General features: G+C 59.6%; 1 protein-coding gene and 1 long non-coding RNA gene across 2 annotated transcripts; one reads left to right on the top strand and one right to left on the bottom strand.

The window, feature by feature from the left end:
- The first annotated feature begins 947 nt into the window (after positions 1–947).
- LOC141935358 (nuclear receptor ROR-beta-like) lies at positions 948–16,965 on the top strand. Its single transcript, XM_074851488.1, has 10 exons — positions 948–1,176; positions 8,754–8,839; positions 8,944–9,085; positions 9,428–9,841; positions 10,226–10,347; positions 10,685–10,817; positions 11,853–11,960; positions 12,330–12,440; positions 12,901–13,013; positions 13,500–16,965. Exons 1-10 carry the CDS (start codon positions 1,170–1,172, stop codon positions 13,659–13,661), a joined length of 1,398 nt encoding a protein of 465 aa, XP_074707589.1. The 5' UTR covers positions 948–1,169; the 3' UTR covers positions 13,662–16,965.
- A 3,039-nt stretch (positions 16,966–20,004) lies between these two features.
- Positions 20,005–21,017, bottom strand: LOC141935353 (uncharacterized). The gene is made up of 2 exons (XR_012626548.1): positions 20,811–21,017; positions 20,005–20,457 (listed from the first exon to the last, which is right to left on the bottom strand). It is a non-coding gene; the product is annotated as an uncharacterized LOC141935353 (long non-coding RNA).
- Between the last annotated feature and the right edge of the window lie 227 nt (positions 21,018–21,244).

Raw genomic sequence — 21,244 nt, forward strand, 5'->3', positions numbered from 1 at the left:
ACCCCTGAGCACCGACCGCGTCCCTCACACCCTGAGCCCTGGCCCGGCCGTGACACGGACCAACTGCCTGCAGCCCTGTGGTGTGGCACCGTGGGGACTCTGGTGACCTGGTGCAAGAGTCACACCACAAACCCCAGCCGTGGGGCTTTGCCCCATGCCGACACCTCCAGCACTGCACCGCGAGGTCTCATTGCGTGGTCCAGAGCCATGATTTCTTTGCATTTATTATGGCAGCGTGTTGGAGCACCCCATCATCCAGAATACAACCCCGGGCCCCAAAGCCCTCTGTGTGCATGACAGCATGAAGGACGGGGTGGGAATGGCTCGCTGACACCTCCAAAGTTTCCTGCTGCTTCCACCATGCCGCAGCTCTCCCACCCAGGAGGCCTCCTCGGACCCCCTCAGCATTTGGTGGGGGGGGGGACACAGTGAGGCGGCTCGGGGGTCCCCGCAGTTCCCACATCCCCCCCAGGGCCGCGTGTCTGCACCTTCTCCAGGGCCCCCCGCCCTGTCCCGCCGAGGGGTGCAGGGTCCCTGTGCCAAGCAGAGCACCCCGGGGGGGGGCCAGCGGAGCCGCAGGGGTGAGGCGAGGAGGCGCGGTGATTCAGCGGGACACGCAGCCGGCCCCGTGCCTGGGCGAGCCGGGACAGGACGGGCACGGGCAGGGCCCTGCCAGGGGCGGGCAGCACCCGGGGGTGCAGCGCCGAGCATCCCTATGCCAGAGCCGTGTGCCCCCCACCCCGGGGGTCGAGCAGCCCCCCGAGGAGGCACCGGGCATCTCCGCCCTGCCGGCAGCCCCAGCGCAGCGACCCTGTGCAGCGCCGAGCACCGGCACGGCGGGAGCGGCGGGGATGGAGGAGGAGGAGGAGGAGGAGGAGGAGGAGGAGGAGGAGGAGGAGGAGGAGGAAGGGCAGGAGGTGGGGCTGGAAGTGAAACCGATTTGGGGGGGCGGAGCGGGCTCGTCATGTGAACGGCCGCATGCTCGGGCAGAAGTGGGTCACCGGCGCCGCGGAGGGGCAGGTGCCAGAGCCGCCCGGTGCCTCCCGGTGCCTCCGGTGCCTCCCGGTGCCGCCCGGTGCCGCCCGGTGCCGCCGCTCCCCGCCCCGCCGCAGGGACCCCCGCACCGCCCCATGCGCCCCCCGGCGCGCTCCTGACCGCCGCCGGCCACGATGCGAGGTGAGTCCGGGGGGGTCTGGGGGGAGCGGGGGGACCGCCCGGCTGCGGGGTGGCAGCGGCAAAAGTTGTCCCCGGCCGGGGACACGGGGGGGACCCGGCATCAGCCCCGCCGGAGAGGGACGGGGGGGACCCGCATCAGCCCCGCCGGGGGACACGGAGGGACCAGCATCAGCCCCGTGGGGGGACACGGGGGGGACCCGCATCAGCCCCGCCGGGTCCGTCTGGCTCCTCCAGCTCCCCCCTTCATTAGGAATAAAATTCTTGTTTATTTTGCTTCGCTTTCCGATGCCGGCTTAGACCCGCTCTTAAGCTTTTCCTCGCACTAAACCCCTTAATCTCCTCTTCAATATGTTGCTCCCACCAGGGCTGGATTTATTGTGGCTTTTTTCCCCCTTTTTCCCCCTCCCCGCGGTGGCTTCGGGGGCGGTTTGGGGTCGGGCCGGTGCAGCCGGAGGGAGGCTCTTGCGGGGACAAGCGAGGGACCAGCCGCAGTTTCGGGTGCCCCTTGTCCAGGGAAGGGGATGAGTCGCGATTTTATCCATTATTAAAGGCGATTCCTACTTCTCACCCCTCCGCTTTGCAAAGCAGGCGGTTGGGAGGAGGAGGATGGAGAGAGGAAGGCTTCAGCGGGACGATCCACCTGGGCCCGGTGCTGGTGACGCAGCGGTGGCCAGACCCAGCTTTTCCTGTGCCTGTTCCCAGCTGAGCTGCTGGGACCTGACACCCTGGGTTGGGATTTTTATCCCCCTTTCAAGTCATTTTCCATCATCTCTTTCCATGCCCGAGCCCTTCGCCCCTGCCAGGACTTGCTCGTGCACATCTTTAGGTGTGTTTTTTGGGTGCATGTATTTAGGTGTATTTTTGGGTGCAATACTGAGGTGTATTTTTGGGTCTACGTACAGGGACGTGCCTCTTCGAGCTCCTCAAATCGCTTTTCCTCCCTCCCCGGCGCGACTGCAGGTGCTGCGGCTCTGCCACCCGCCGCACTCTTGTGTAACGGTGGGGTCGGGGCTGGGCGAGGGCGAGGCGAGCCCCCCGCGTCCCCTTCCCGCCCCGTGGCATCCCGGGATTTCACCTTTATTAGTACGGAGGGAAGCATTAACGCCTGCCTAATTAATAACACCGCCTGGCTCTTACGTAGCACTTGCACAGCCGGCACTGGGCTTAATTAGCAGCTGGGTGAACTTTTCCTTTTTTTAAAAAAAATTTTTTTCCTTTCTGCCCCCCCCTCCCCCCCATTACTGTGCGTTGGCCCTAATTAAGGGCCAAACCCCCCTGATATCGCATCATTTCCCCCCATCAGGCATTTTTCCCGCAGTTCTGCCTGGCGCAGGGTCCCCGTCTCTCACCGAAGCCCAAGTGCCACATGGCGACGCCAAATTGATTAAATTTCTGTTTTCTTTCCCAAAACTGCCACCGCTCTGCCCCATTCCCCAGGGGCCACAGCAGCTCCTTGCTCCTGTCCTTCCCTGCGCCGCGGCTGCGCCAGGGCCGGGCGAGAGGCTTTGCCTTGTATAATCCTATAGGGTTTCCAGCCCTCCTGCTCGCTTGTTTTGCAAGCAGCGTGGCGAGGAGCGTGCGGTGGCTCGGCAGCCTTTCCGACTTGTCCTAGTGACCTAGATCTGTCATTGGAAAAATCAGAGAGGGTGGAGGAGGAGCTTCCCTGCCCGTTTAGGCAGCGTGCGCACGCTGGCGCGGGCGAGGACGGTTGGCACCCATCGGCCCTCCTGCACGACGGCTGCGCCCATCCCGGGTACCGCGGGATGGGATGGGGATGGATGGGAAGGGGATGGGGATGGTCGTGCCCTTCACCTCCCAAAAATAAGGTTGGAGGAGAAGGGTGGTCACCAGTAGCGTGGGGTCCTGAGGGATCCAGCCAGGATTTGGGATCCTCAGCCCCGATAACCTTGGGAAGCGGCAGCACCTGGAGGGGGAAAGCGCAGTGATGGGGGGACGTTGGTCCCTGTCCCCGCGGGTGGCAGCAGGTTAACCCCACAGCCTGGCCAGGGCCGTGCTGGCAACATCCCCTGCCCGTCCTGCCTGTCCTGCCTGCCCCTCCTCCCCATCACATTTAACTTTGAACTTGGCAGCGGCTATTTAAAGATCTGCTAATGTCTAAATCGCCTGGTTTATTGGATGTGGTGAGTGGAGCCACTCTCACTGCCTTTATTTAGCCCCATGGAGATAATTCCCCTCTGATTTAGCCGCGGGGCCAGAGGGCTTCTCGTGCCACAGCCTGGTTTCTCCCCACTCCGGACCAGTGGCAGGTCCCCCTCCCCGCCGCCGCACCTTTGCCACCCTCCTGCGCCAGCCAAAGTGCAAAGGGCCGCGTCCCGCGCCGGCAGGGCTGGCCTTGGAGCGGTGCCGCGCGGCGCGGGAGCCGCTGAACCGGAGCAGCCGTTGGGGAGCCTCATCGCCTGCCCGCCGCTGCTTCGGGGTGAACTGTTTGCTACGATTTCCAAGCCGGGGACTCACACTGCACCACGGGACAGGGAAAAAACAGCACCTTGCTGGGGATCGGGGCGGCTGCGAGGCCACTGGCCATGTGGCCATGAGCGAAGGTGGCTGTGGGTCGCTCTGGGGCAGGGGAAGAGTGGCTGAGCCCCGTTCTGGCCTAAAGTTTCCACAAAATCTCTCCTAATCAATTAAGAAATGGATCTGCACCTCCAGCATCACAGCCTAACCCTGGGCCAGACTTGTGTAATTTAAATTTTCCTTATTGCCCACATGGCCCCGCCCCGGTGCTGCCGGTGCCCCTGTGACCTGGAGCTGGTTCTTTGACCATCATGCCGGGGCCATGCGCGCTGCAAACCACCCCGGCCTCACCCAGCCCCAGCCCGTTTGGGGTGACCCACGGGGTGCACAGATGGGGATGGTGATAGCTGAAATGCTGGGGTGCTGGGGGACCCCGGGGTCTTGCAGCACAGGAGCCTGTTTAAGAGCAAAACCAACAGCAGATGCAAAGGGGTGATCATTCCCTTTATTTACTTATTTATTCCTCCTCCGCCACCCCTGTCCCCCAGCCACCTTCCCAAAATACAACAGCAGCTGGTTGCTGGGGGGAAGCGCAGTGGCTCCTGGAGGAGCAGCGCTGGGCTCCGGGGTCGGAGGTTGCTGCAGGGGACGAGGGAGCAGAGCCGGGTTTTGGGGCAGGGGTGGGGAGATGGGATGGCATCGTAGGTCCCTGCGTGTCCCCGTGGGTCCCTGCGTGTCACCGTGCAGCCTGGACCCATCGTCCTCCCCCTGCTTTGGGTGCACTGTGGGGATGCTGAGCCAGAGGGGAGAGGACAGTGGTGGTAGAGCATCAGAGCATCCCCCTGCCCTGGCTGGGGCTGGGGAGGGGAGGGAGGGCTGCGGGGCTGCTAATTACCGGAGGTGCCCATCCTGCGCATCGATCGCGGCGCTGGGATGGGGCACAGACCTACTTTCCCAGCAGGTTCGCTGGGTAATGAGCCAGGGCACTGGGGAAGCCGCCTGCCCCGGCTCTCTCCCCGGCAGCCGAGGGGGCATTTGGGGCTGAGATGGCCACGGGGGCACGGAGCCACCTCCAAAGCACCTGGAACTGGGCTGCTTGTCCGTCCCCCCCCCCCCCCAGCAAGGGGCACCCGGGCCTGGGGGAGTGGGTTTGCTCCCGTGGCCTCATGTGGCTCACCCAGGGGAGGGGGTGGCCACATCCTGAGCCCAGCCCCATGGGTTGAGGGGTGCACAGGCTCACCCCGGGGCAGTCTGTGCAGAGGGCTTTGCAGGGACCTGCCAGTGCCCCCCAAAACACCACCACCCCCCCAGGAGTCCTCACCCCTCAGCCAGGGGCACCCAGTCCCCATGGAGCTGGCTGGAGGGGGGGCAGCTACAAAAAGTCTCCGGCAGCAGTGGGGTCACAGCACATCCTCAGGCTCAGTGGGGTGCTGAGGGTTTTGGGGGGATCCCCCTCCCAGCAGTGAGATCATATGGCCGAGGGGGGGGCATGGAGGAAGAGGAGGATGGGGCTACCTGTGGCCCCTGCGCTACAGAGGGAGGGTCCAGACCCCCGTGGCCGGATCCTGTGGGCCCTGCCTTGTTTTGGGGTGCAAGATGGATGCCCGCCCTCGGGGCGGAGGCGATGAAGAGGAGGGTGTGCCAGGGCGGGAGGAAGGCCAACTCTTGCTCCTGGGAGGGCGGCTCTGGCTCTGCCGAAACCACCGAAACCACCGGAGCCACCTGCCCAGTTTGGGGCAAACGGTGCTGGGCTGGAGGGGCCACACACGACCAGGTCTGGGGGGTGACAGGGGACCTGGGGAGCTGTGCCCCCCACAGAGAGCTGCATCTTGGGGTGTCATCGGGTGTCCCCAGCTCATGGTATCACCCCAAAATGCCCCAAAGGCCCCATCCCCGGAGGCAGGAGGTCGGGGTGCAGCCCCGGCTCCCTCGCGGTGTGGCCGCAGCCATGGGAAGGGTTAATGGCCGCGGTGTTACACAAGCGCGTGGGGCCACGGGCAGAAAGTGTGTCAGTGGGACACGATGGCTCCAGCCACGCGCAGCCACCGGACCGGGGGCCAACCGCCACCCGCACGGCCGAGCCCCGTGGCCGGACGGTGCCGCGGTGCTGCTTACATAAGGACTGGCTGGTGGCAGTGGGCTGGGAGTTGGGCAAGAAATATTTACAGAGGGAGGAGAGCAAATACCGCGGCCGGGACATTTTAATTGCCGGCTGGAGATTATTATTTATTTTTTTTAAACCTTTTTTTTTTTTTTTTTTCCTGCCCCCTATTTTAGCCCCACCAGCCCCGGGGAGGAGTTTCGCTGCCCTCGCCGGGCAGGGGGAAGGGGTTCACCTCCACCTAAATACCCCCCACTTTTGCACAACGTGGCTGATGCTCGCAGTGTTGTGGTGGGAGGAGGACGAGCCCAGCGTTGTGGTGGGGAAACTGAGGCACAGCATGGGGGGTCCATTCCCGGGGTGTAGGATCTACTGTGATGTTTCTCTTCCAATTGTGGTGAGATTTGGGGGATGCAGGGTACAGCTACGGCCACCCCACCAGCACCCACATCCCTCCTTGCCCTGCTGGGTTTGCCCCAGGGGGATGTTTGGCCCCGGGGGGTCCTGGGGGGGACGTGGCTGCGGCACGAGGGGACGCCGAGGGAGCCAGCACGGTGATTCAGCCAGGGCTTACAAATAGAGCAGCAATTAAACGCTGTTCTGGGCTGTAATTGCCATCACGCCGGAGTTACGGCTGTATCTCCACGTCAGTTATTTGGGGCGAACGTCTTACGAGCGGGTCAGGTGCCGGCGGTGGGCACGGCCGTGTAATTAGCAGGATGCTAATTAGAGCCCCAAGAGTCTGTGGGCACACGGCGAGCGGTTGAGGCTTCTCCTTCATGGCATCCAGGGGTGACTGTAGGCTCCAGAGGAGCTGGGAGAGCATCATCCCCACACACCCTTAGCTCTGCCCGCGCCGGCTGCGGGGGTCTCTGGGGGGGGTTCCCCTCCACTGGGCCTGGGGGCGTGGGGGCAAGATTCGGCCACTGGCACCACACGAAGCCATTGCCGTCGTTGGGAGCCGGCGAATGGCTTTTGGGGCGCCGTGGGGCGAGAGAGCGGCACCCTCGGGCTCTGCTCGGTGGGTGCTGGCGGGTGCGAGGGCCGCGCTCAGCCCGGCTGTTTTGCCGGGTAATTGTGGGGGGCCGGGAGTATCGGCCGCGGGCGTGAGGGCGTAGCACGGCGGCGATGCATCATCCCAGCGCTCCCGGCGGCTGCAATTATGTTGCATAACGAACCGACGCTGCTTCCTGCCGGGGGTGGCACCACCTCCCTGTGCCCCCCGTGGTGCCACCACCTCTGTCCCATCCCCGCGCTCCTCCCTGGGCCATAGGGACAGGGCTTGGGGCAGGGTGTCAGGACGGGGGGGGGGGTCCCCACGGTTTGCAGGTTGCACCCCTCTCTGGCAGCATGGGTGAAGGTGGTGGTGGGAGCTGGGGAATTGGGGGTGTCTCGGTCATCGGAGCCGGCTGGCCCTGCCAGTGCCGCCATCCCCCCACAAAAGGGGTGACCCCGGGGCTGCGATACCAGTGCAGTTGTGGGGGGAGCTGGTACTGGTGTGGCTGCAAGGATGCCCTGCCTGCTCCCTGCCCACCCGGGGAGGGGTCAGCTCTGCTGCCCCAGGCCAAAACTACAGCAGAGGCACAGGCAGAGGCTTGGGGCAGGGGCAGGGGTGGGATGTGACCCCCTTGGGTCAGGGGGGGACAACACGCAGCGCTGGCAGAAGCCCAGCTCTGCAGCCTCGGGAGGGAGAGGTGAACCCCAGATTTTGGGGTGCATTTGGGGCAGGAGCTGAGCAGCGAGTCAATAGATGGAGGAGGGATCTGTCCCTCTGCTTGCACCCGGACTTGGGGTGAGCCCTTCCCCAGGGTAAATCTACCGTGGGGGACACACACTGATGGCAACCCGGGGGGGACCAATGGCAGCCCCGGGGGACTGATAGCAGCCCCAGGGGACCGATAGCAGCCCAGCTGCCCCGCTGCACAGTGAGGCTCGTCCTCACCCAGCCCAACCTCCCCCAAAGCAGCGAGGGACCCCAGGGCACCACCGGCCGAGCGCTGGGGCTGTCACCCACAGAGGTGGCCTCTGCCGGCAGCAACCCGCAAAACGTGTCCCTCAACTAGAAGCGGTCGCTCTCAGGGGAGAAGAGAGGCAGAAGGGAATTACCCGAGCTGGGGATTTGCACAGGCCCAGGAGATTTGAAATAACCATAATCTGGCCGCGGGGGTTATTTTGGCGCGGCAGCACCCTCGAGAGCGACGCCAAGCTGAGCCCGTCCGGGGGGCGCGGGGGCTGGAGTGGGGATTAGAGGGTGCAGAGATGCTGGGAGGCACGTACGAGTCCCAGGGGTGCCCCGCATCCACCCCCCCGCCCCGGCACACACGGGGTGGGCAGAGCCAGCCCAGATCTGGGGCAGCTGGAAAATGAGGAGGATGAAGCCTATTAGCAGCTCAGTGCCAGCGAAGCAGAAGCGGGGAGGGAAGCGGATTTGTGGGGGGAAGGGGGCCAGGACCTTGAGCCAGCAATGGCTATATCGGTCCTGGGTTTTCTAAGGAGCTGCTGGGGGGGTCGGGGGCCCCCCAGACCCTCTGCTTGGGCCAGACCCCTGGCAGGAGAACATCCATGGCTGCAGGGATGGGGATGGTCCCTGTGCCAAGGATGTCCCTGTCTGTGGTGCCCCCCCACATGCACACACTGGCTGAAAAATAAGGGGAATGATTCCAAAACGTGGTCCTGGGCAGATTGGTGCACAAATGGGCTGTACTTCTGTAGCCCAAAGGGCTTTTCTACCCGTCTCTTGGTGCTGGAGAGGATGGGGGAGCAGAGGGGGTACCCCATGCCCTGTGTGGACCTTTTTGGAGTCCTCCTGGAGGCACAGGCATCCTTGCGGGGTCTGCGGGAAGGGCTGAGCTGCTGGTGGCTCCAGATCTTGTGCCTCAGTTTCCCCCAGCTGCCAAGCAGGGCTGCAGCTGTCACGGAGGGAGGGCCATCTCCCTTGTTTGGTTCAGCGGTGGCCATCGTTAACCACTGTGGTTTTCCCCTTTTTTCCCCTCCGCCGCAGCCCAAATCGAAGTGATCCCGTGCAAGATCTGCGGAGACAAGTCCTCAGGGATCCACTACGGCGTTATCACCTGCGAAGGCTGCAAGGTGAGCCCAGGGACACCCGGAGATGGGTGCTGGCGGGCGGGCGGGAGGCTGTGGGGGCTGGCATCCCGCCGGGCACTTTCCCAACACCTCCCCATCCCGCGCAGGGTTTTTTTCGGAGGAGCCAGCAGAACAACGCCAGCTACTCCTGCTCCCGGCAGAGGAACTGCCTGATCGACCGCACCAACCGCAACCGCTGCCAGCACTGCCGCCTGCAGAAATGCCTGGCACTGGGCATGTCCCGCGATGGTGAGTCGTGCCAGGGGTCCCCAGGGCCTGTCCCCTCCTCCCCGGAGTGAGTTGGGCTGTTGGGGCTGAAGCTGCCTCCCCCATGGCACCAGGGAGTTTTTTGGAAAGGAAGAAATCCTTTTGCATTTTCCATGGGAAAATTTAAATTGATTCTGTTCTGTTTGACCCAAGGTTGGTCTGGGGTGGGGGGTGCATCCAAAGGGGTCCCTGCTCTGCTTAGGGCTCACACACCCCCAAACCACGCGCCAAACCAGGACCCTTCCAGGGCAGGCGGGCGGTCGTGGCTGCCGCTCTGTGGGGGTGAAGGTGCCCTGACACGGTCGCCCTCTCCTCCCCGGGCAGCGGTGAAGTTCGGCCGCATGTCAAAGAAGCAGCGGGACAGCCTCTACGCCGAGGTGCAGAAGCACCAGCAGAGCCAGGAGCAGAGCAGCGGCACCAAGGATGAGCCCAAACCCCTGAGCCGCGTCTACACCACCAGCGTCAGCAGCGGGCTCTCAGACCTGGACGACATCTCCACGCTGTCGGACGGGCTCCTCTTCGACTTCCCCCTCACCCCCGATGGCAGCAGCACCTACTACAACCTCGACCTGCTCGCCTCGGCGCAGCCCTCACCCGACCAGTCCAGCCTGGATGTGGCCGATGCCACGCTCATCAAGCAGGAGTCCATCTACGAGCTGATGCTGGAGCCGGCCCTGTTCACGCACGGCGCGCTGGAGGGCAGCCAGCTGGCTGCCGATATCTCCGTCCTCGAGATCGGTGAGCATTGGCGTGGCCCTGGCGTGATGCCGGGCATGCAGCCCCGGGGATGGTGCTCAGAGCAGCCCCGGGTGCCTTGCAGGATGCATCCCTGGGTGCCCACACCGTGCCGGGTGCGCTTGCAGTGAGGGACCGACCCAGCCTCAGCTCTCAGAGCAGCCCCAAACCCATCCCCTCCTCCAGGCTGGGCACTGACGGAGCTCAGCGCACCCGAGGTTGTGCAGAGCTGACACCCCATCTGTCCTCGTGTCCCTCGTGTCCCCCCGACACCACACATGAGCCCCTCAAGCCCCAGCACCCCCCCAGGACACCCGGGAGAGGACGGCATCAGGGTGCGGGGACAGGGACACCAGCGGGGTCCCCAGGACTGCTCTCACCTTGCAGACCGGGTGGCCCAGAACGTGGTGAAGTCACACCTGGAGACGTGCCAGTACACGACGGAGGAGCTCAAGCGCCTGGCGTGGAGCCTCTACTCCCCCGAGGAGGTCCGCGCCTTGCAGAGCAAGGTGAGCATTGCTGCTGTGGCCCCCCCGGCTCCCCGCCACGGCCAGAGCTGCGGCAGCCCTCGGCAAGGGCCACCGCTGTGCCCTGGTGCTGCGCTGAGGCAGGGATGAAGGCGAGGAGGATGAGGAGGATCTTTTGGTGCTTTGGGAGCTGCAAAAGCCCAGTCTGGGGGCAGTTGTGGTGGCAGATCACACCCCGGGTGTCCTAGTGCCATCCCCCCTGTGGATGGCCTGGCACCTGGGTCCCTTCCCGGCCCTGTGCAATGGGGTGGGAGGGACAGCAGAGCCAGGGTGGCAGGGTGACAGCGAGCCCTAAGGGACGTCCCCGCTGTGCCGGCAGAGCTGCGAGGCCATGTGGCAGCAGTGCTCGCTGCAGATCTCCAACGCCATCCAGTACGTGGTGGAGTTCGCCAAGCGCATCGACGGCTTCATGGAGCTCTGCCAGAACGACCAGATCATCCTCCTGAAGGCCGGTAAGAGTGGGGGACCCTGCCACCCGCCCCGCGTCCCTGCCCGCCTCGCGTCCCTGCTGTCCCCACCATGTCCCCAGTGCCTCTCTCGAGCAGCAGCCGCGGTGCCGAAGGCATATCCCGTCTTTTCTCTTGGCTAGTGCTTTCCTTTCAGGGTCTCCCCTCCCTCACCACCCTGGTTGCTCCTGGGCTCGGCATCGGTGCTCAGGGAGCAGGTGCTGGGCTGGAAGGAGTTGAAGGTCATGTTCAATGGTATAGAGAGGGACATGAGGAGTGGCCGCCCAGGGCAAAGACTCTTCTCCATGGATGCCCTCAACCAAATGTCACCCAGAAACTGGGATAGAAATGAGCAGAGTGGCTTTTACCCTGGGAAAAGGGGTGTCAAACCCAAAGGGGAGTGGGGAGGGAGAAGAGGAAAGGATTGGCTCCTTCTCCCAGCAAGAGACTGGGAAGAGGAAGACAACAGCAGTGCACACCCGTGTCCCCCACCCATCCATCTGCCCGAGCCAGCGACACCGTGCCCAGGCAAGGGAGCTGAATGTGCAAAAGCCCCAGAATGGCAAAAAAGGTGGAAAAGCTTCCCAGCTTCTAAACTGTCAGGGCTGGGGAGCTGAGAGCCTCACCCAGCCCAGGGGATGTGTGCCAGCATCCCGGCAGGGTGCTGTACCCCGAAGCCGAAGCTCGCCGTGCCTGATATGCTGGAGTTTAACTCATTCTTTCATTTCTTCCTTCCATTTTCTTTTTATTTATTTTGTTTTCACCCTCTCCTCTCTTGGTGCTCCGCCATCACTTTGATCAATCTCTGCCCGGCTGCGAATGCCTGGATAACATTTGCCTTTGGTGAAATATTGTGGTCACAATTGGAAACCTAAAAAAACCAACCCCCAAAACCCAAATTGGATTTATTGGAATAACCATTCTGTTCTTGGGAATGAACAATCTGGACTTCAAACTTGCACTGGGGGCTTTCTTCTTCCTTACATGTGTCCTGGGATCACTCCTGCCTGCCCTCGTCTGCGCTCTCTCTGCCTATGTCAGGTTGCCTCGAGGTGCTCCTGATCCGCATGATCCGCGCATTCAACCCCTTGAACAACACCGTCCTCTTCGAGGGGAAGTTTGGCGGCGTGCAGATGTTCAAGTCGCTCGGTAAGAGCCGCTTCGCTGCGCCTCTCTCCGGGCTCTCCTCCCCTTTCGACACCCGGACAGGACCGGGGTTTGCAGCCAGGTGAAACGCAGCATCCCTGTGCCTGGGCTAAATCCCTGGGGGACCCCCCCAGCTCCCGTTGCGATTGGGTTGATGTGTGCCATGGTCAGGACCTGCTTTCCACCCCAGCCTGGAGCCCAGCGGTGCCGGGCATCCTCTGGTGGGGACCCCCCCTTCACACCCATCTCGTCTCCCGAAAGCTTTCCGAGCCCTGGGTGCCGCTGGGGTAGGCTGGTGGGTGGGAGTGTGGGGGTGCCACGAGGCAGTGCGGAGCCGTGACGCCCCCCCCTTCCCTGCTGTCCCCGTGTCAGGCTGCGACGACCTCATCGGCGCCGTCTTCGAGCTGGGGAGGACCCTGTGCCGCCTGCAGCTGTCGGATGAGGAGCTCGCCCTCTTCACCGCTGCCGTCCTGCTTTCCCCAGGTACTGTGATGTCCCCCCCACAGCCAGGACCCGCTGGGGAGGGGGGGTCTTGTGCCAAAGCTGGAGAGACCTCACCCCTAAATCTCAGCGCTGCTTCCTTGGTGGATGATTTAAGTTATTCCTGGGAAAGGAGGTCGAGGGAAAAAATGCATCTGAAAATGCGCAAAATGTATCTGCTGAAACTCCTCGGTGGGAGGAGGAACCGCGTCCCCCTGAAATAAAGAAATGTACTTAACAGTGCAAAGCATACATCACAGTTTAGTCTTAATAATTGTCAGAAATTCATGTGTTTGAGCCCTTTCATTCCCTTTCACCCCTCAGCGGGGTGGGGGGTGGAGAGGGGCTGCCTGGCTGTGCCGCTGTCCCCAAAAGCATCCTGGAGAGCAGGAAGGGTTAAAAGAGCAAGAGGCCACCGCACGGTGCCGGGCCGTGGCCGCACTGACCCAGCCATCTCCCGTAGATCGCCCATGGCTGACGGAGTCCAAGAAAGTGCAGAAGCTCCAGGACAAGATCTATGTGGCCCTGCAGCACGAGATCCAGAAGAAACACTCCACTGAGGACAAGCTCTCCAAGGTAGCGGAGCTGCCCGTGTGCAGCGTGGGGAGGCCGGCTGGGGATGGCGCGTGTGCCACGGGGAGATCTCGGAGCTGGTGGCTGTGGCTGTGCTGGAGCTCGTTAGCCACGCGCGGGCGCTTCTCGGGGGATGAGCCCTGGGATCTGTTGAAGGAGAATTTCTCTCTCCAAGGCCCGAGCATCTCCATCGCAGTGCAGGCAGAGGCAGCCGCGCTGTGCTGAGCCCAGCAGTGCTTGTTTGGGGCAAAAGGAGCCATTTCAGGAATTCTTTGGGCAGAACAGAGCTGGGCTGGGGGGCACTGGGGGCTCCTTGTGCCATCCCAGGCGCTGGCTGTCTTGTGGAAAGATGTGTTTGGAGGCAAGGCCAGTGCCCCTGGCACCGGGCAGAGTCAGTGGTCCCCAAACCCACCTGCTTGTCCCCAAGGAGGGGGAACAGCGGTGTGGGGGATGCTACCCAGTGGTCACCAGCTCCTTCTTTCCCTGCAGATGGTTTCCAAGCTGCCCTTGATGAAGACCATTTGCAATCTGCACTTGGACAAGCTGGAATTTTTCCGTCTCCTGCACCCGGAGACTGCCATGAACTTCCCACCCCTCTATAAGGAGGTCTTCAACTCCGAGCTTCAGTACAGTGACCCACGGGAGAGCTAAGGCTGGGAGCCACCGGCCCCCTTCGAGTTCCCCAAAAATTTGGAGACGAACTAAACTTCAGAGGTTTGGGGCAGTTTATTTAAATCAAATAATCAAACTCAAGAGAACCCAGGGGGCTGGGGTATCTCCCTGGCCCCATTTCCTCGCTGTGGATTGCAATAGCTCTTGAATGTAAAGCACCTTGAAGGAAAAAGCAAACGGACTTTGCCATACCAGTGAAATGAATGTGAAATCTTCGCTCGGGAGAGGAGATGCTCCAGGCAGCGGTAAGGGACCGACTCCTCCCCGCAGTGCACGGATCCAGGGGAGCGCACGCCACGCACACGCCGCTGCGCTTGCGGCACGTTCCTTCCTGCTGTCCTGGCTGCACTCTCCATCTCTGATTTTTATTTTTTTTAATTATTATTTTAATTTTTTTTTTTTTTTACCCAAACACAAGGCATGGGATAAAGAAGGGGCAATGCAGACTCGGCCGGATAGGGGTGAGCCAGGCCGGTGGGAGCAGCTTTGGGCTCCTGGCTGGAGCCAAGGAGAGGGTGAAGGCAGAGCCTTTGCTTTACTCCTTCTCCCCTGGGTGCAGCGAGCCCACCGGGCACGGGGTGACCTCAGGAGCTTGGCCACGAAAGACCTGGCTGTGGCTGGGGGGGGAATCAGCAGAGGATTTTCCCATGGAGGAGGCTGGCTTGAGGGCGAGGATGCCCAGCGCAGCAGGGGAAAAGCTTTGCAGGGTCTCCGTGCCCTCTGTCACAGCATTTTCCCAAATGCCCAGCCAACTCCCCATCCAGCTGGCTGACCACGGCTTTTCGGAGCCGATTCGGCAGGTCCACCCGCCTCGTGCCACCTTTCCACATCCCAAGCGCTTTTCAAAGAGGGGCTTTGCCCTTGCGACTGTGGCCAAATCCCAGCTCCTGGCTGCTCCCTGCCGGAGGCGGCCGCAGGCGTTGGTGCAGGCGCTGGGGCTCGGTGCCTGTCCCCGCGTGTCGCCGCAGGCAGTGGCTCTTTGGGTGCTGGCTGTTGTGTGTAGTTTTCTTACTGATACCGTTAAAACTGCCCCGTGGCTCAGCACCCAGAGGAGGTTTTGTGGCCTTTCCTCCAACCGACCCCCAGCCAGTCCCACTGCCGGGTCCCCCCTTCCCGTGCCAGGACCACCGGGAGCACGGCCATGGCTACTGTTGAGTTGGACCCAGGTTTTTCACCCCCAAGGAGCTCTTTAGAACTGTTATTTTGGGATTTGTTCTCTATTTAGCAGGATCCAGGAGCTTTTTAGGGAGAAAAACTGCCCATTGGGGTCAAGGGAAAGCGAAAGGTCCTTCTTCCTTCCCTGGGAAGTCGCAGCGTGGTCAGGACCTGCAGCTCCAAGCTTGGGAGTTTAAAAGGGCGAAGAAGGGATGGATTTGTGGGGCGATGTTGCAATAGCCCGCAGCTGGCAGGGTTGCTCGAAGGACTCTGGCCAGGCTCTGCAGATGTTTTTTCCGTCCCTATTCCTGCTCCTCCTGCGACGAATGCGAAAAGCTACAAGGGAAAAAAACCTGTTCTGAGGCAGCCCCAGTTTCTGCTGACAAAGGGCTAAAAATCCCAAGCCCCTTCCCACTTTGTGTTGATTTCTCTCGCGTCCAACCCCGTCCTCCAGCAGCTCGGATCATCTCTGAGCGTGAGCCGAAGACTGTCAATTCAATAATTGCACCCCTTAAACTAAATGAGCAGCTTTCTTAGCAATGGTAGGGGATATTCATGCTTTCAGTTAAAAGACCTCCTAAGGAAGACCGTGGACCAGCCTCGACCAGGGAAGACTCACCAGGAAGCCGATGGGATTTCTGCTTCGGTATAAGGCAGAGAAAAACTTGGGACTGTGCTATTCCCCGGCAGCTACTGTCCACCACGTACAGCCGCGTGCTTTCTGGTTTTGCTAACGGCCATCTGAACTGCTTCTCGGAGCATATCGGAGTTCGTCAGCCTTGTTTCTCTGCCCGATGGCGTTAGAGCCCAGGTCTCTGGTGAAGGCTGCTGACCCTCCCAGCGGCCCCGCTCGATGTTGAGTGCCAATGCGTCGTTCTCCAGCGCAGCGTTCACCAGGGTGGGGATGCGCTGTGCTTGTTTTCCTGCCCTCTCAGATCCTAAAGCTTGTGAGAAGTGAGAAGTCAGTACTGCCTTTTTCATTTAGAGGGTTGTGCCTTTTTTTTGAAGAATCATTTCCGACAGCACCGTTCGCTTCCCGGCTCCTCTTTGCAGGGAAAAGCACTCGAGAAAATGAATGTGCTTCGCGGAGGGGGCTCTCGCCCTCCGTTTCTGCAGGACAGCAGCACTCCCTTTCTCAGAGGAAACAGCCGCAGCTGTTTTGAAATGTTTGGGGGAAAAAAAAAGCACACACCCTTCTTTATGTCCTTGGTATTCGTCAGCCAACGTGCACCAATGGTCAGTGTCACCGTTTTCATTTCATCCGGCAAAGAAACCAAGAAAGCACCTTAAATCAGGAAAAGACTGAGCCCTCACCACCAGTTGCGTTTTTCTGGCTTACGACACAGCGTCCATCTCATGGGAGAGATTTTGGATTCTGAGCAATAAAAGCCCCCGTGGGAATCTAGGGAAGACTGGAAGTATTAAACATGTAAATCAACCTGCCAAACTGCGGGAACCTGCACTTTTAAGTTCTCTTTAAAGGAACCGACTTGACGATTAAACGATTTCTTGCCTGGGATGGGCGGCGCGCATCGAAAGGGATGGCAAGGGCGCGCCAACCCCCCCGCGGCACCTCTGCTGGCTGCAGCCTCTGCTTTCGGCTCGCCCGAACGCGTGGGGCCGCGGTGGCAGTGCCAAGGTCCCTCACGCTCCCTCTGTGCCACCCAGAGCAGCGGCTCGGCAGAGCCAGGCATCGAGCTTGTAGGGAAAGGGCGAACAAAGAAGCCTGGGTAGGAAAAAAGGGAGATTTCCGCTCTCCCGTGTGCCAGAGCTGCGTGTGGCCAGTGGAGATGATGCGTGGGAGCCCCAAGACCCCCGACTTGCTTTGATGCTTGGGCCTCAGCGTCTCGGAGACGTTTCCATCCCACTGGCCACGAGACGTTTTGCCGCTTTATTTTCAAACAGACCTCAGCAGCGGTTCCCTTGAGCAGGGCAACCTCAGCCGCGAGGGATTGCTCTTTTCCAGACCAAGATTTTGTGTTTGTTTGTTTGCTCTGGCAGTTTAGCTGAGTGTGCATTTCCACCTCCAGAACCCTCACACTGTGTATAAAAACGGATAAAATATATATAATATATATTCTTGTGAATGTTGGTGCAAAAGAGAAAAATATATAAAGTTTCAGTTGGTTTTATGTTATTTTTTATCTATATGAATGAAAGAAAGAAATGGAAAACATTTTTTTTCCATTTACCACCCTCCACACACACCTACCTGTAGATACCGACAGGTTTTATGGAAATGTTTTACTTTTTAGATTTAGGAACATGCTTCTGTTCTCATTGAATGTTCTGTCTTGTAAGATTGTAATTTCTATTTTTTTAAAGAAAAGAAAATAACTAAATAAAATTTCCTCTTTTGGACCAGTCAGCTAGGAAGGGAGGGCAGGGGAGGGAGAAATGTTTATTTAAGGACAAAAGCATTGTCTGAATTTTTCATGACATTAAATAAAAAGTAATATAATGTATGGATGAAAAACTTTTTATTGAGGTGTATTCTATAGGTATATAGATGTATATTGCACAAAATCTACAGGGAGAAAAATAAAGTCTGTTTTACAAGGTTAAAAAAACCCAATAGTGTTGGAAATAGTGACTGTGATTCCAAATTTTAGCAAAGGGTGAGACTGGAAGCAAAGCCCTCGAAGTCACAGAAAAGCCTTTTCGTTTCTTCAGCGGGGTCAGGACCAAGCTGTACCAGAAGCCCTGATCCAGTGCAGGATTTGGACACAAAGCTGGATTTCCGATGTTGTGAGGTATTATTGGGTCACTTAAAGCTGGGCACACGCTGGGAAGGATCCTGAGATCTGGGGAGGGGCTTCAACAGGGAAACCTCTGTTCAAACACCATCAAGGGGAGGACAGTGACCGCACCTGGCAGTACTGGGGACACATTTCGGGGCAGGGGGTATGTGGATTCGTTTTCAAACAGTACCCAGGCCTAGGAGGGAAGGAAGGAAGGTACATGCCCTGGATGCAAGGACTCAGGTGCAAGGACTCCTCTCCATCGGGATGCAGACGGTTGAAAGGTATCGCTGGGTATCAAGTGTGCAAATCTCATCCTCAGTTCCCCCTTCCCCTGAAAATCTCACCTGGGTGCATCATGCTCCCTGTGCAAATCAGAGCAGTTGTGTCCCTCGGCAGTGGCCGGGAGCTGCGGAGCAGAATAATGAAAAGGGATCCTTGTACCAGCAGGGTCAGTAAATCCCAGGGTCTCGCCGAATTCACCGACTCCCCAGCCACTGCCGCTCTGCCATTCCCAGGAGGCAGCACGCGTCCTCCTTCACAGTTCCCACCTGCAGAGTTTATATACTGCAGGATAAAACCTGGCTGCTACCGAGAGGCAGCAACAGCCAGAAACACGGCACGGCTCGTGGAGACGTGGGGAAGGGTTATCATCCCGTTGGGAGATGGAGGGAGGGGAGCTGGGGTGGCCGGGACTGAGGGACCACGCAGCCATGTGGGTGTAGCAGCCCACGGCCCCGCCAAGCCACCGCACACTGGCACCTTTATTTGGTTTTCCTTTTAAAAAATGTCTTTTTTCACAAAAGTTATGTTGGGTTGATTTTTTTTTTTTTTAATAAATAAATTAAAGCATGGGAAATTCCTTTAAAAATTCCTTGCAAAGACTTAGTCTTTAAACAAAACATGTTTATGAAAAATTGCCTTTCAGTCCCAGGCAGATGCTGGGAATTGCCGAGAGGAGTGTTAACACCCGCAGTCGGTGGGGGCCAGCCCAGGGCGGGTCCAAGCAGCCCCTGGAAGCCCAAACACCTTCACAACAGGCGGCCGCCCCGCTGCTCATCGCGCCTTCCCCCAGTAAGCACTCCCTCTCTTACTGGTGGCCCAGCGTCTCCAGTAGCACTGGATTTACTGGGGCGGAGTGACCTCTACTGGTTTATAGCTCAAATACTCCCTGCACAGCTCTGATGCTTCCAGGCCGATGGAGGCAGGAGGCCTGATCCTTCCCTCCCCAAAACATCTGCCCAGCTGGCAAATTCTGCAGCCAGTGGCACCGCCTGTGCCCGCGCTGGGGAGCAACCCCAGCAAAGCCGGGCAGCCTGCCTAGAGCAGTGAGCCCCAAGACCTGTATTTTAGGAAAACTTCGCAGTCGAGGGGTGTGATGGCATCAGCGTTTACTCAGTTAAGTGTTAGAGGGTTGAGTCTGAATCACCCAGCCCCGAGCTGGGAGCGCTGTGTTTACAGAAACCGCAGCCCCAAGGCTTGTAAATGTTTTTAAAGTAGAATAGGGCTTATATACAGCCAAATTAACTACATTTACATAGAGCTGGTGCCTTGGAGATGGATTGGTACCTATGTTAATGAGTCTGATGCAGTGTAAATAGAAGGGCAACGGAGCTGGTGCAGGGTCTGGAGCACAGGTCTGATGGGGAGCGGCTGAGGGAACTGGGGGGGTTTAGTGTGGAGAAGAGGAGGCTGAGGGGAGCCCTCATGGCCCTCTACAACCCCCTGAAAGGAGGGTGCAGAGAGGGGGGAGGAGTCTCTTGAGCCAAGGAACCAGCGCCGGGACAAGAGGGAATGGCCTCAACCTGCGCCAGGGCAGGGTCAGACTGGCTCTTAGGAAGGATTTCTTTGCAGAAGGGGTTGTTGGGCGTTGGAATGGGCTGCCCAGGGCAGGGGGGGAGTCCCCATCCCTGGAGGGGTTGAAGAGTCGGGTTGACCCAGCGCTGAGGGATCTGGTGGAGTTGGGAACGGTCAGGGGGAGGTTCATGGTTGGACTGGAAGAGCTTCAAGGGCTTTTCCAACCGAGATGATTCTGTGATTCTGTAAATAAGGAGCTACAGAACCAAAGAAAAGCATATAAATCCAGAATGTGTGCATCGGGCTGTCAGGTGGCTGAGCAGGGGCTTCCCAGCACACCGCTGTGGGCTGCATCAGCACAAAGACTTCAGAGCAGTTTGTCTGTTGCCCGTCACCATCCTTCTCCTGACCTGCCGGAGGGAACTCACACCAGCACCGGGCACAGCTGGTGTTGCTGCTGCTGCTGATTTACCTGACTCAGAAGCGAAATCAGCATTTAATGGCACAAGTTATAAACAGCGATCTCCTCACTGACCCCACAGCCCTGGGCCCCGAGCCCAGCTGTTGGAACTGACCCTGGAACTAACTCGGTGGGAGCTGGTTTGCAGAAAACAGACTCTACAACTGGAATAGAGTTATACAGCAGGTATGTTTACTCCGGCGCTGGGGTGCAAGGGGATTTCTCCACAAAGCTTGCACACCCACCGCACATTTTACCAAAAACTTATCGAGTGTGGATATTCATATTCACTGGATTACATAACACAAACATCCATATGCATGAGTGAGGCTGGGTTAGTTCGAAAGGCTGGTGTCAACAGTTTATGTTCTCTTTGCACCTGCGCATTCCCTCCTGGTGGTTGTCTTTGGGGATCTGTGGGAGGAAGGCTCGTAGTCTTTCTCACCTTGGTTTTTTTTTTTCCCCTGGAGCACGCGCAGATTCTCTTGGCCAATTTCTTGAACAACAAAAATGTTTTTCAGCTGGTTTACTCATCCTATCTTCAAAGGGAACCAATGAAACTTCTACCATCCGTACATGGCTATCTTTACTCATTACCAAGGCCCAATTAGTCAGAGCACACCTGTTCCTCAAGGACAAAACCATGATATTTTGCTGAACGCTGCAGTTCTTGGTAGATTTTCACAGTAAACTGCTTTGTTTTGATGAACACAGCAGTCCTTGGTAAAATTCCACAGAACACTCTGGGCAAGCAGGATTCTTAGCAATATTAAAAAATACTATAAGTAATACTATAACTTGCTAGAAGTAAGTAAATAAGTTGCTAAACAGTTTTCTATAAGTAAATAAGTCTCAAAACAAGTGATCATTTCCCTGACTCAGAGCCGGCAGCGGGACGTGCCTGGGGCCGGAGCCCGCGGGTGCTGCCAGGAGGGGCACGGCAGGAGCCCCCCGTCCCCAACCCGCTCTGGTTACCTGAAAAGAAAACGATACCAGCCCCGGCCCTCCGCGCCGGGTGTGAACAGTTACGGGGGGTCCCGGCGATGCGGACCCGGGCCCGGCCGCAGCTCCCCGCCCGTGGCGGCCTCTCCTGGGCCCTGGCGCCACCGCGGAGGCTCAGGGGCCACCCGCGCACCCTCACCCCGGCCTGGTGAACGGGCTGAGACAAACCCACCCCCTCGAGCCGGCGAAGCCCCCCCACCCAGGGAGGCGGGCACCGCGAGCGGGCCCCGGTCCGCCCCGCCGTGAGGCCCCGCCCCCTCCGGGCCCTCCCGGCCGCCGTAGCGGCTCCGCCGCGCCTCAGCCCCACGCCCCGCGGCCGGCTGGGCCGTCACGTGACGGGCGGCGGGGGCGTGACGCGGGGCACGCTGGGACCTGTAGTCCGCGCTGCCGGCGGCGCCGCGGCGGCC

The sequence above is a fragment of the Strix uralensis genome, chromosome 27 (assembly GCF_047716275.1).
Source record: "Strix uralensis isolate ZFMK-TIS-50842 chromosome 27, bStrUra1, whole genome shotgun sequence".
Classification (NCBI taxonomy): domain Eukaryota; kingdom Metazoa; phylum Chordata; class Aves; order Strigiformes; family Strigidae; genus Strix; species Strix uralensis.